This window comes from Rhineura floridana, chromosome 21 (genome assembly GCF_030035675.1).
Source record: "Rhineura floridana isolate rRhiFlo1 chromosome 21, rRhiFlo1.hap2, whole genome shotgun sequence".
NCBI classification, from domain to species: domain Eukaryota; kingdom Metazoa; phylum Chordata; class Lepidosauria; order Squamata; family Rhineuridae; genus Rhineura; species Rhineura floridana.
The window spans coordinates 16,177,219-16,192,109 of NC_084500.1; the positions used below are offsets into that span (position 1 = coordinate 16,177,219).

The 14,891-nt window shown below is 47.7% G+C and overlaps 1 protein-coding gene across 4 annotated transcripts in view; it reads right to left on the reverse strand.

The window, feature by feature from the left end:
- Positions 1-14,891, reverse strand: part of VMP1 (vacuole membrane protein 1) — a 132,011-nt gene that overhangs the window by 70,625 nt on the left and 46,495 nt on the right. For all 4 annotated transcript variants that reach the window (XM_061605404.1, XM_061605405.1, XM_061605407.1 and 1 more), the window contains exon 6: positions 13,749-13,916. In XM_061605404.1, the coding sequence (XP_061461388.1) occupies positions 13,749-13,916 (168 nt within the window). The remainder of the gene's footprint in view (positions 1-13,748; positions 13,917-14,891) is intronic.

Here is a 14,891-nt window from a genome sequence, read left to right on the forward strand (position 1 = left end):
CGTTGGTTTCAAAGCAGGTGCGGCGAGCCCTGGCATTCCCTCCACCAACAGGCATATCGGGGGATTTAAAGTCGTCTTTCTACCACAAGGGAGAAGCAGATTTTGGTTTTTTTTAATTGTCCTGAGAAAACACAGATCAATTCAATCTGGCCGTTGAAACACACCTCTGGGGGGGGCGGTGTTTACACACACACACACACACACACACACACACAGAGAGAGAGAGAGAGAGAGAGAGAGAGAGAGAGAGAGAGAGAGAGAGAGAGAGAGAGAGAGAGAGAGGGGAGATCCACACGGGCCATCTGGCTAATCAAAGGTTAATCCAAGAGGAAGCTTGGCTCGGATTCAAGGGGTGGCTCCAAAACCAGGAAAGGTACAGAGGACAATGATCGGGACAGCTGGCAGGAGGAGGGGTCCACCTCGGCCACAGGCAGATGTCTTTTGCTCAGAGCTGCTCCTGAGTGACAAACCCTTTTATAGAGATCCTTTTTCAAGCAAACTCTAATCCGTTGTTTGGCTTGCTTCCTTATCCCCCCCCCCGCCCCCGCAGGCAGCTGCTGGGGGAGAATCGCAGCTGCTTTGTGTACTCTAGCAAAACCATCAGGTTGGTCTGAAACCTTAATTATGATTATTTTTTTAATGTTAGTCTAAGTGTTAAGGTCCGTTAAGAAAGAAACATGCGCCCAGATTAAAAAAAAAAAAAACACACACACAGGCCACAACACTCTTGCAGTTTTAATTGTCCCATTATTATCCAGATGCAGATCGTCTGTACTGCGTGCAGCACAACTGGGGGGCAGGGGGGGAGAGAGAGAGAGAAGAGAGGGTTTTTTGGGTCCATTTGGTGATTCAAATCCACCTTTTCGACCTGCAGGATGGGGTTTTGTGGGGTTGAATTTTATAAACGATATAGGGCAAGGGATGGTTCTAGACTTACTCCTCGTTGATGGTTCTTCAGCAGATGCAGGTGCCTGTTCCGGGGAGGGGGGGGGAGTAGGCGGACCCCTCATCAGAATATGCAAGCAGCGTGAAATGTAATCAACATGCAATGCTCCTGATTCATATAATCCTCCCCACCCCCCAAAGAAAAGAGGAAACTGGGTATACCCCCTACATTGGGGTGGGGAACCTTTTTCAGCCTGAGGGCTGCATTCCCCGCTGGACAACCTACCAAGGGCCACATGCTAGCGGTGGGAAGGGCCAGAAGCCAAAGTGGGCAAAGAATTACATTTATTTTATTATATTTATATCCTACCTTTCCTCCAAGGAGTACACGGTGGCGTACAAGCATGGTTCCCCCCCTCCACATTTTATCCTCACAACAACCCTGTGAGGTAGATTAGGCTGAGAGAGAGTGGCTGGCCTCAAGGTCACCCAGCAGCTTCATGGCTGAGGAGGGATTTGAATCCTGGTCCCCCAAGGTCCCCAGTCTGACACTCTAACCATGACACCACATGGCAAATGTTACCTCTGTACAGAAGGCGAGTTTCTACATACACACACACACACCAAGCTCTCTATCCTCCATCCAGTTAAGCAAGAGCGATTATCAGAGTTCAAGCGTACGTTTCAGCCTGGTGAAAACACTTGGGGTGCAAAAGAAGGGGCCAGAGAGGGGGTGACCTGGTAGAGGGGCCTAGAGGGCCACATTTGGCCCCTGGGACTGGGGTTCCCTGCTCCTGACCCACAACATCATGTTACCCATAGAAGCGAGAGGCACTGACATCTTTCTGGCATTGTGTAAACCAGTCGCAAGAGCACTGGGCTTCTAAATAAACCCCCACACAAGAAATGCTTGTGTGGAGATTAAGTCACATGTTCCTCACCTGTAAGGATAAAGAGATCGAGAGAGGCAGAACGCTTCCTGTCCAAAAAGGCAACGCTCTCCATTCAAGACCTTCACAGATGGAGCCACACAAGCCACAGGCGGGGAGCAGGTGGCTACAGAAAGGTCCCCCGTCAAAGAAAGCTGCCTCTGGATGACTCAAAGGAAGCCAGCCAGGCAGCACATCAGGGGAGGTGACAAAGGTGAAAAGCAAACACACACACACCCCACCCACCAAAAAACCCACCCACCAGTTTTGCAAAGGGGGGGGAATTATTCCACCCAAATAGGGCTCAACTGGTCAGAAGACAAACACAAATGCGACTCATCTGATCAAGAGCTGATGCAAACTCTGGTTCCAAGGACAACCTTGCCTTATTTAATAACATAATCATCATTCAATCATCAATTATTTCGTATCATTTCATATCCCACCTTTCACTCCCCCTGCGCCCCTCAGTAGCTTACAATCAAATCCTAAGCACTTATTTAGAACCAGGACAAAAATGCACCCCCCCCCCAAAAAAAGCAGCATTAAAAAGAGAGAGAGAAACACCACTGGGGAGGAGGGGAATGAATCCACCTTTTTAAAAAATGAAGCAGCATCAGCTTGCTTTAAGGGCTTTGACAAATAAGCATGCTTTGACATGCTTTGGAGAGCATGCCATAGTTGTGGCACCATGACCAAAAAGACCCCGTCCTTACATTTATGTAAGTGCAGCATTAGGTACATGTCAGACAAGATATCCTGGCCTTGGATGGTTTAGGACAGTGTTTCCCAACTAGTGGGCAACCAGATGTTGTTGGACCACAATTCCCATCTTTCCTGACCGTTGGCAATGCGGGCTGAGGCTGATGGGAGTTGTGGTCCAACAACATCTGGTGGCCCACTAGTTAAGAAAGGCTGGTTTAGGACTTTAAGCATCAAAACCAGCACTTTGACTTTGCCCCAGAAACAGAAAAACAGAACAACCAACAACATTTCCCTCCCTCTCTCTGTCTCAAGAAGAGGCCCCCACAGCTCAGTGACAAAGCATATGCTTTGCATGCAAAAGGTTCCCGGTTCAATTCCCAGAATCTCCAGTTAGAAGGATCAGGCAGCAGTTGATGGGAAAGACCTCTCTCCCTGACACCCTGGAGAGATGCTGCCGGTCAGAGTAAACATTACTAGGGCAGACACACAAATCATATTGAATAGGATCAGGGATGAGGAACCCTTTTCAACCCACATTCCCTTCCAGGCAGCCTTCCAGGGACCACATGCCATAGGCAAGAACGGACAGAGCAACTAATGTATATTTTAAATTTGTACAATCGTTTCTACTACGAATGGAAAGAGCTATCAATTTTAGTTCTCTCCGTCTCATCTTTCCAACATGAAATTCAGTTCTCCACATTTCCGCAGCAATTTGCAATTTAAAAAAATCCTCCAGCATTTTAGTGGAAATTTGTCCTAGTAAACACATTTTGGAGGCAGTTTTGACTAACGTACCCACGTTTGCAAGCCATTTCTCACCACACTGCAAATTATCTTCACTTGCATACTCCATTTTTAGGCATACTTTCCCCTTAATAGACATGGGTGGTAAACGTCGGTCGGCGAACTGCATGGGAAAAGTAAGTGCGGATTTCAAAGGAAGGCCTGTGTGTTTCGGTTGTCCTTTTGGAACGTGCGAAGTTGACAGATTTGCCTTGAAACGAGAACTGAATCAAAACACAATCCCTCTGAGTCCTCTGTCCATACAAGCCACAGGCATGATCAGAGTTCAAGGAGGCATTCGAGCCACGCAAAAACAGTCAAGGGGCGTACAGAGCAGGGCCAATGAAGGATGTGGCCTACGGGGAGCCCTGAAGTTCGCCACCCTGGAACTAGATATACAGGCAGCTTCCTACATTCCTAAATCAGTAACCAATGCGGATGGAATGACAGTTATACGCTTCAGGGGGCCAATCCCAGTGAAAATTCCAGTTCGCACAGACACGCATGTAGCTTGAGCGGTGCAAACCAAAAGACACTCTTGCTGTTTCTTCAGTTTAACTGCTAAGTGCAGAACTGGACACTGCAATTAACATAGGGCTACCACCCAAATCTCCAGCCCCATTTCCCCAACCATCACCTTGCGCCTTCCCATAACACCGACCCAGGTCAAGGCGTTCATCACATCCCCATACAGTAGGAGAGGAAAGAGCATTGAGATGGGAGTCCTAATTCCACCCCGGGACAGAACAAAAGGAGCACTTAAAGCGGGTTCATGCCTACAAAGCTGTAATCTTCCAGTTTGCTGCTGCCGATTCAAAGCATGAGCCTGTGAACAGGGGGCAGCTATTTCCACTCCCTCTTCTCCCCTTCCAAACAATTCGTTTGGAACAAGTTTACGTTGTCAGAGTGATGATGCAAAAGCAAAATAAAATAAAGTCATGTTGTTCCATTGTAAAAAAAAAAATGTCACTTTGTTTTGGCTTCTTGTTGCTAACCGAGGGGAAAAATTAGAAAAAGACTGCCCTGCACGTACTGGAAATGAACTTTCCCTGAATTAGCTAGGTCATAAGGCAAGAGTTGCAAAACAGCTCAGACAAGCAGTGATCATATGAGCCTATGAAACAGATCCCCCAATATTTCCCAAAGTCCCAAGAGCCAAGGCACCTTCCCCCCACACCCCAGAAGTAAAACTGAGGGTCCTTTCACTCTTGCAAACCAAAAGGGTTACTTTTAAAGAACAACCACTAACATCCTACTCATGAGTCTGTATGAGTTACTGCTCTGGCCCTTGGAAGACAGGAAATTCTGTTGCATCTCTTCAAGATGCACGATTCACTCATTCTCCACAGAAGAGACACAGCCAAAAGTTCCTTCTCACCCACATGTCTCTGTATGAGTCACTGCTCTGGCCCTTGAGGGCAGGTAATGCTGTTACATCTCTGCAACCTGGATGATTCAGTCACTCTTCAGCAAAAAAAAAAAAGATATAGCAAAAAACTTGTCCCCAGCAGAGGCTGATTGGGAGGAAGCATGCCCAGAGGAAAGGCTCACCACCGAGATGCAATGGGCAGCCTCCTCCATCATCCATGTGAAATACTGCCCCAATTTTCATACTGTGTACCTATCCCTCATGCCAGCGTTGCCATTTTCTCCTCATATACCGTCATCCTGACCCCAAGCAAATTTATGTGGAAATTACATCTGATCTACAACAGCAGCAGTACAAGGTGGCAGAATGGGGCTGAGTAATTTCCCCAATGTCAATCATCTATTTTATTTAAAAGATTGTTAACCTGCCTTTTGTTAACCCTCAAGGCAGTGGATGAAAAGATCCGTAAGATCACAGAAAGTCAACCAAACAATTTTTTAAAACCACCACCCTAAAAACCCTAATTCAACGGTTACCAACATGGTGTCCATGGGCAGGATGGTGCCCTTGAGGTCTTCCCCCAATGTCCACAAAGGCTTTGGGCACCCCACTCACTGTCTGCCTGGTCATGCAGGAGTTGTAGGTAGAGCTGAAGGAGGAAGTTGGAAGAACGACACTCTTTCCCACTTCCTTTTTCAGCTCTATGTGCTTTTCAAGGCTCAGAGTAATTCTACTGGACCTGATTTTTACCCAAATCTCTTGGAAAAGCAAAGTCTCTGTGTGTTCTTTCTCTCTCTCTCTCTCTCTCTCTCTCTCTCTCTCTGCCTCTATGTTCATGTGGGGGCTGAACCAGGGAGGAGATTTTTTTTTTTAATTTAATTAAATTTCTATACCACCCCATAGCCGAAGCTCTCTGGGCGTTTTACAACAAATAAAACATCTAACATACACTTAAAACCGCATATCAAGCAATGTAAACAAATTAGTTATATCAAAAATTAAAACATAATTAAACACAAACTGAGATACATATTGCATGCTAAAATACTAAAAATACTAAAATGCTAAAAATGCCTGGGAGAAGAGGAAGGTTTTTACCTGGCGCCAAAAAGATAATAATGTTGGCGCCAGGCGTATCTCATCAGGAAGAGTATTCCATAGTTCGGGGGCCACCACTGAGAAGGCCCTTTTTCTTGTTGTCACCTTCCGGGCTTCTCTCTGAGTAGGCACCCGGAGGAGGGCCTTCGATGTTGAGCGCAGTGTACGGGTAGGTTCATATCGGGAGAGGCGTTCCATCAGGTATTGTGGCCCCATGCCGTGCAAGGCTTTATAAGTTAAAACCAGCACCTTGAATCGAGCCCGGAAGCATATAGGCAACCAGTGCAAGCGGGTCAGAATCGGTGTTATATGTTCGGACCGCCTGGTCCCGGTTATCAGTCTGGCCGCTGCATTTTGCACGAGCTGCAGTTTCCGAACCGTCTTCAAGGGCAGCCCCACGTAGAGTGCATTGCAGTAATCTAATTTAGAGGTTACCAGAGCATGGACAACTGAAGTAAGGTTTTCCCTGTCCAGATAGGGGCGTAGCTGGGCCACCAGCCGAAGTTGGTAGAAAGCACTCCGTGCCACCGAGGCTACCTGAGCCTCCAGCGACAGGGATGGTTCTAAAAGAACTCCCAAGCTACGAACCTGCTCCTTCAGGGGGAGTGCAACCCCATCCAGGACAGGTTGGACATCCACCATCTGGTCAGGGAAACCACCTACTAACAGCATCTCAGTCTTGTCTGGATTGAGCCTCAATTTATTCGCTCTCATCCAGTCCATTATCGCAGCCAGGCATCGGTTCAGCACCTTGACAGCCTCACCGGAAGAAGATGAAAAGGAGAAGTAGAGCTGCGTGTCATCAGCATACTGATGGCAACGCACTCCAAAACTCCTGATGACGGCACCCAGCGGCTTCATGTAGATGTTAAAGAGCATGGGGGACAGAACTGATCCCTGCGGAACTCCATATTGGAGAGCCCAGGGTGCTGAGCAGTGTTCCCCAAGCACTACCTTCTGGAGACGACCCGCCAAGTAGGAGCAGAACCACTGCCAAGCAGTACCTCCAACTCCCAAATCCGCAAGTCTCCCCAGAAGAATACCATGGTCGATGGTATCAAAAGCCGCTGAGAGATCAAGGAGAATCAACAGAGTTACACTCCCCCTGTCTTTCTCCCGACAAAGGTCATCATACAGGGCGACCAAGGCCGTCTCCGTGCCAAAACCGGGCCTGAAGCCCGATTGAAATGGATCCAGATAATCGGTCTCATCCAAGAGTGTCTGGAGCTGGTCCGCAACCACTCTCTCTAGAACCTTGCCCAGGAATGGGACATTTGCTACCGGCCTGTAATTGTTAAGATTTTCTGGGTCCAGGGAAGATTTCTTCAAAAGTGGTCTCACTACCGCTGCCTTCAGGCAGCCAGGGACCTCTCCCTCACGCAGTGAGGCATTAATCACTTCCCTGGCCCAGCCGGCTGTTCCATCCCTGCTAGCTTCTATTAGCCAAGAGGGGCAAGGATCCAACACAGAAGTGGTTGCACGTACCTGTCCAAGCACCTTGTCAACGTCCTCAAGCTGCACCAATTGAAACTCATCCAAAAAATCATGACCCGGCTGTGCTCCGGATACCTTATTTGATTCAACTGCTATAACATTGGAGTCCAAGTCCTGACGGATGCAAGAGATTTTATCCTGAAAGTGCCTAGCAAATTCATCACAGCGTGCTTTCGACGGTTCAATCACGTCCTTAGGGCCAGAATGTAATAGCCCTCTAACAACTTTAAAAAGCTCCGCCGGACGGCAGATAGAAGAGTTAATAGTGGCAACAAAATATTGCTTTTTTGCTGCCCGCACTGCCCCTAAATACAACTTGGTATAGGCACTTACTAATGCATAGTTGCATCCATCAGGAGTCCGCCTCCATCTGCACTCAAGCCGTCTCCTAGACTGTTTCATCGCTCTCAGCTCTGGAGTATACCATGGAGCCGTATGAGCTCTACACAGGAGAGGTCGCGCAGGAGCAATCGTGTCAACAGCCCGGGTCATCTCCGCATTCCACAGTTCGACCAGGGCTTCGACAGGAGCGCCAGTCCTATCAGCCGGAAAACTCCCCAGAACCTTTTGAAAACCATCCGGATTCATGAGTCTCCGGGGGCAGACCATCTTAATAGGTCCCACACCCTTGCAGAGGGGAAAAGTCGCTGTAAGTCTAAACTTCAACAAGCAGTGATCTGTCCATGACAAAGGGGCTGATGTAAGACTCCCTACATTCAGATCTCCATGTCCAGTTGCCAAAATCAGGTCTAGAGTATGCCCTGCCACGTATGTTGGGCCAGTAACGTATTGGGACAGCCCCATGGTTGTCATGGAAACCATGAACCGCCCCAGATAGGACGGCCTCGGCATGGATGTTGACATCCCCCAGCACCAACAGTCTGGGGGATCTCAGCAATACATCCGAGACCATCTCCGTCAGCTCAGTTAGGGAGTCTGTTGGGCAGCAGGGTGGGCGGTACACCAACAGAATCCCCAGTCTGTCCCCCTGACCCAACGCAAGGTGCAAACACTCCAGACCAGTAGTGACATGGACATGGTGCTTGGAGAGAGAGATGGAACTCCTATAGAGAAGAGACCAGAGGAGCTGGTGCCCATGGCCCTCACTCAAAAATGCAAACATACTCCTTGGCCTATAAAGGGCTGGCTGCCCTTGCTTAATAAGGAACAATATATTTACGAAGCAGCACTAAAACAGAGTGGCATTAAGTCTTCTGGGTCTTTTCAGAATCCATCACTGATGGGACCCTGTGTATTTTCCTGGGGAAAAAATTCCAAAGGTGTGGGCCATTACCGAAAAGGCCCTCTCTGGTACTTGCCTACTTGACAGATCATAATGGTGGGCCAGAGTGCAGGACCTCTGAAGACTATCTCAAAACCTGAGGAGCCCGATACAATCAAGCAGCGCCGGATTTAGACTTGGTGAGGCCCTAAGCTATATAAAGCTTGGAGGCCCTTTGTTAAAAAATTACACCAGATATATATATATATATATTGAGTACACATAAAATTTTAAAAGCCCCCCCCAAAAAAATTCTGAAATTTTTTGAGGCCCCTGCGGATTGTGAGGCTGTAAGCTGCAGCTTGTTTAGCTTATGCCTAAATCTGGCACTGCAATCAAGAGCCACTTGAACTCCCTACAAGTAGAAAACTAGCCCTGCAAGCAAACAACTGAGCTAGCTCAATGGAGTGGTTGTAGTGTCAGACCGGGATCTGGGTTCAAATTCCCACTCAGCCATGCAGCTCTCACTTGGTGATCTGAGGCCAGTCGCTATCTCTCAGCCTAACCTACCTCACAGGGTTATTGTGACGACCTGGACTACCAAGGTTCAAATCCACACTCAGTCATGAAGCACTCACTCAGTGACCTTGGGCCAGTCACACTCTCTTAGCATGGCCTACCTCACAGGGAGAGGGAGAGAACCATGTACAACATTTTGAGGTCCTTGAAAGAAAAGTGGGATATCGATGGAGTAACAAACAAGTCCTTGATGTGCTAGTATTCTGCATGCAGGAAGGGTTTTTTGTTTCTAGGTGTGTTTTTTTAGATGGGGCATTATCCCTTTATTTTTAGTTACAGTTTACTTTATGATCTATGTACTGTACATAAAAATGTGAGCCCCTACCGTGTCACGCTGCAGTTTGCTATGTCAGAGACAGGTGGTGCTGTGAACGGCAGAGTGACTGAGCCGCACAGGGCTGGGGGGGGGCAAGACTAAGCAGGGAGCTGGACAGTGCATGGGCAGCTGTGGCCAAGCCGACACGTGGACCCACTTCATGGGAGGCCTTGGCGTCGTTACTGCAAGGCCTCCCTTTGCTCCAGACCATGGGTGCGGGAAGGAAACAGGTAAACAGCCTAGGCACACTGCACAGTGATGGCAACGACAATCTGGGCAGGAGGCCAGTAAGCAGCCTAGGCAGGGTGGTGACTTAGGCGCACTGCGTGGCCGCAGCATTTGCTGGGGTCAGCGGTGCATGGCAGCAGCGGTGATGCAGTAACAGAAGAGGAGTGTGCTTGGACCCGTTAAGAGCTGGAGTGGAGGCACTGGGGGTTACTGAGTGGAGGTTGGCAAGTGGGGTGTCTTGGGGATGGTTTAGGAGTGCCTGGGGAGTACCTAGGGGGTGGTTTGGGAGTGCCCAGGGTGATGGGGTTGGTGTGCAAAGGGTACAGGGACACAGCCCCTGGTTTACATATTTGTATACTTCTAGGACAGTCTCTAAGGGGTTTGCAAAACAACACATGAAAATTTGACTCAGTAGTCCCTTTAGTAATGGTGGGCTATTTCTTGACCCTTTAGTAATGGATGGCTAATTTTGATGGCAATAGGAAGGAACCATGTATTTTCTCTAAATCTTAGGGTTGGACTCTGTGGTTAAAATCGAAACATGAAATTCTTCTGAGTTCCCCAAGTGCAAACAAAATATTAGGGAGATATTTTCCTTTTTTTTTAATGGTTAATAGCAAGGTTTTGCTCAAAACCATGTATTTATCTGACTTGCATAAGGCTTGAGCAAGAGTAATGAAAAGGTCTTGCACTAGACCCCTATATATACATATACATAGCCTGATTTATGTACTGCCATTAGTCTCCCAGATAATCTCTCACAGGAAGGAGACTGTGCTGCCAAACTTGGTGGCCTAAATTTCAGATGTGCCTTCAGGGCGAGGCAAGCTGTGGACAGAGAAAAATGGCGAGGCAGCCAGGCCTGATGAAAGAGGCTCCCCGCTGAAACGTCATCACGCAGGCGATAAACCACCCACCAAAATAAATGTGCTAATGAGCTTCCACACCAGCGATGACTGTGGATATATAACAGGTTTTGTTCTGTTTTTTACTTATTGGGTTTTCCATGTTCAGGGGAAATAGGTTAAGTGTACGAAAAGTATGAGCTGACATTTTTATGCCAACAACATTGTGTGGATGCTGTGACAGGGGTGTGTGTGTGTGTTTCCCCCCAATAGCTGTCCTGTTCCTCTTAATGAACTTTTTATTCCCCAACCTCCCCTGGGAGAGTCCAGGGCGGCACAAACATCCCACCTTCCAATTTTATCTTCACAACAACCCTGTGAGTTAGCTTAGGCTGAAGAAGAGAGGGTGAGACTGGGCCAACATCACCTTTATGGCTGAGCAGGATTTGAACCTGGATCTCCCTAGTTGAAGCACTACAATGCCACATACGACTTCTGGCTGTTTGAATCTAGATTTGGGGTGGCATTCAGTGCTAGCCCTCCTCAGAGTAAACCCATGGAAGTTAATAGAATGAACTCAGGTTCATTCATTTCAATGGGTCTCCTCTGCGTAGGACTTAGCTGAATACAACCCTTTGCATGTTTGTAAGGGGGTGTAACGTGTCAGTAGGGACTCAGGTCTTTCTGGACACAATTTTTTGAAAAAAAGAACCGAAATGAAGAGTCACTGATTAGCAAAGTATTCCCGGAAAAAGTAGGTACAGTCTCACATAGCGATAGGACAGAAACGGAAGCCAGAGCACTCTGTGCACGTGCTGGCTGCTTCTCCAGTCCTAATTCCAATTAGGACAAAGGGGGGAAAAACAGAGAGAGAGAGAGAGAGAGAGAGAGATACAGCTGCCAGCATAGTTTAGCTTACAGGAAATTAGCAAGCAGCATTTGTGCACTCACATAAACAAGGGCAAGGGAACAAAAACATATTGCGACATCAGCTAACTGCAAGTGCCCCCCCTCAAGGGAAATACACAAGTCACCCAACACACCCTCTTTTGGCAGCCTCTTTTTCTTGCGAGCGCCCTCCATGCCAGGAGGCCTTGGAAGAGGATGCAACTCAAAGAGAGAGAGAGAGAGAGAAAGGCTGCAAAATGTTTCGGCTCATCACACATCCATTTGAGCAGCAGCCTCCCATCTCTCACGTGCAGAAAACCAGGAGCCGGTGTCTGAAACCTGCACTGTCTCTCACTCCGTTGCCCATGGTTCTTCCTGCCGTGAGACCTCTAGCAACGCAGCCCTCCACAGCTTGGGACCGGGACACCTAGAAGGCTGTCTCACTCCTTCAATACCCAGCCCGTCACTGTGCTCTGCAAGTGAGGACCACCTGCAGATACCACCTTGATCAGGAGGGTCCGTTCTCTACCATGGAGGGAGCCAGGCCTACAGCGTGGAGGCATCTACCCTTTGGAACTCACTCCCACTACATATCACGCACAGGCGCCTTATCTGCTATCTTTTGGTCGACTCTTGGAAGACCGTCCAGTTTTAACAAACCCTTTTAAGTGGAGGTTTTTAAGCCCAGCCTGTATCTGTGTTGGATTTGCCATTATATTTGTATATTAAATTGTTAGTATATATGTACATGGAATTGTGTCATATACGTGTTTATGTAGAAAACTGCATGTTTTTATATAATAATTATCATTTATTACATTTATATCCTGCCTTCATAAAGGAGCCCAGGGTAGCGAGATGTATGAAATTGTTTTATATATGTTTTTACTGTTGGTTTGGGGTTTTTTGTATTCTTTAATTGCTTCAAGATGTTACGCAGGAAGAATTTCAAAGGGAAAATGCACGAGCTCCAAGCTGATTCTGTCCGAGATGTCCTTTTCAAACTTTATGGAATTCAGCCACCCTCTTATCTCATTCCTATTCATTGTCTCTCTCTCTCCCCCCCGCCCCATTTCTCTCTGGAAATGCCACCTCCTCATCTTTGTATCTTATTACAGACTCTTCCATCCTCACGCACTCAAATGTTGTTAGTGTAGCCTTGGGGAATGGCCATAGCTCAGTGGTTACAGCATCTACTTTGCAAAAGAAGGTCCCAGGTTGACCCCCACAGGCATCTCCAGGGAGGCCTCGGCAGAGACTCCCTGTCTGAAATCCTGGAGAGCTGGTGACAGTCTGTGTAGACCAGGGGTAGCCAGCACAGTGCTCTCCAGAGGTTGCTAGACTACAGTACCTATCACCCTTGGCCACTAGCCATGTTGACTGGGGCTGATGGGAGTTGGGAGTCCAACGGCATCTTGGGGGGGGGGGCACCACAATGGCTACCCCTTCAGGATTAGGCAGCTTTCTGACAGTGCAACCCAATACGTGTCTACTCACAAGTAAGCTCTATCGCAGTGATTCTCAAATGGTGCGCCCTAAGAGGTGGCTAGCTGTGCCTCAAAGAGTATGAAAGTATATTTTAAAAATGAGAAGAAACCTATTTGTATACGGTAAGTAATAGCTTTCTATAGTTTAAGTAACTTTTATTCACAGTTTAAAATATATTATTTTTTAATTTTGTACACTAAGTGCGCCAGAAATTTTTTATATATTTTACAGCGCACCGAGAACCACTGCTCTATCGGGTTCAATGGGACTTACTCCCAGGTAAGCATGTACTGGATGCGGCCCAAGTTTCCCAAGGCAGATGTGACCCTCCACTGAAAAACAGGGTTGCCCAATCTCTGCTTTAGTGCCACCAAGTTGCATTTAACGCATAGGTTAATGTAAAAAGCAGGGCTGTGAGCTGGGTAAAGGAACTGTAAAAGAAATAAAATCAATCTCAGTTTTCGACGACTGGTCAAGTTAACTTTGCATAGGGATAAAAACAACGTTTCTGAAGTATGAAGCATCCTCTTAAGAGAGACAACCCTTCTCTACAGGCTCATTGCTATGCAAAGTTCCTGACAAGCTGGCAAGATGGCCGTTCTCACGTTTGCAAGCTTGAATGTGATTATTTCCCAGCCCCACCTTCGTCTTCTCATCCTAATTCAGGCTTGAAAATGCCACAAAGCCACGTGCCTAGTCTCCTGTGGCAAGTCACATTCCAGGCAAAAGAGATGGCATTTCTTTTCTTCCCAGCCACCTTTGGGCCAGAAATCCCTCAATGCAGGTAACGCGGGGGAACAGGTGAGCTAGTGAAAACCGGAGGATTAAAGCAATGGTTTTGTGCTTATTTGCAACGCTACTCCAACGTAAGGAATTTTTAAAAAATGTATTTGCTCGGGCTGTTTAAGTTTCTTACCCACATGCAGGCCTCCAGCCTGACTTTCGAGATGATGGTCCACAAAGAAATTGATCCTTCAACCCCCTCTTCGTCAGGGCAAATAATTTGGTCGGGATAGGGTGGTTCGGGGAAATCCACAGAGTTACATTCGTAAGCAGCAAGCGTCACTGATGCTATGTGTGGACCCTGCAAAAGAAAAAAAAGGAGGAACGGGTGAATAGGCAAGCCCTGCAGTGAATAAGTAACATGCTGATAGTTCACATACACACATGAAAAAATGGAAATGGACTGCCTTCAAGTTGATCCTGATTTATGGCAACCCTATGAAGAGGGTAAGCGGTATTCAGAGGGGGGTTACCATTGCCTTCCTCTGAAGCTGAGAGGCAGTGACTGGCCCAAGGTCACCCAGTGAGCTTCATGGCTGTGTGGGGATTCGAACCCTGGTCTCCCAAGGCTCAATCCAACACCTTAACCAGTGCACCACACTGGCTCTCTCACACACAAAACAAAGCAAAAAAGGGGCTAATATCCTAATATAACATTTGTGGGCTTATTTTACAAAGGTGGTGAAGCCTATCAGTGTTCCCTTTTCAGCCCCTCAAGAATTTTGGATGCAGGGACTCTACAAGCACGAAGGAGGCGCCAGACCATGAAGCACGTCAGCCCTGAGGACAAAGCCTCAAGGTAAAGAGTGAAGCACAGAGCACCTGTACAAGAAGGGGAAGCTGGGAGAAGTTAGCCAGGGGCATAACAAGGGAAAGGAGCACAGAAAACTACCTTGCACAGAGTCAGATTATTGGCTGCCTAGCTCAGTGCTGTCTACACTGGCTGGCAGCGGCTCTGCAGGGTTTCAGAAACGGGTGTCCTACCCACCGATCTATAGTTCCTCCCCAAGCTTGCAAGGGAGTCCAGCTCTGCAAAACTGGCAAAGCGACAATTTCAGTTTTCAAGTGTTGAGCTGGGAACAAACTCAAAGAGGTACTTCTGAATATACGGTGCTGCTTTATACAGAGCCAAGTTGCTCCCTCCATCTGGACTGCCTTCGTCTCCTCTGACCACCGGTGACTCTTTGAGGCACCGGTTGGAGATCTCTCGTAACCCCTGCTAGCTGGAGTTAACTGGAGATGCGGAGCACTATTTCGAGGACCTTTACACATGAAA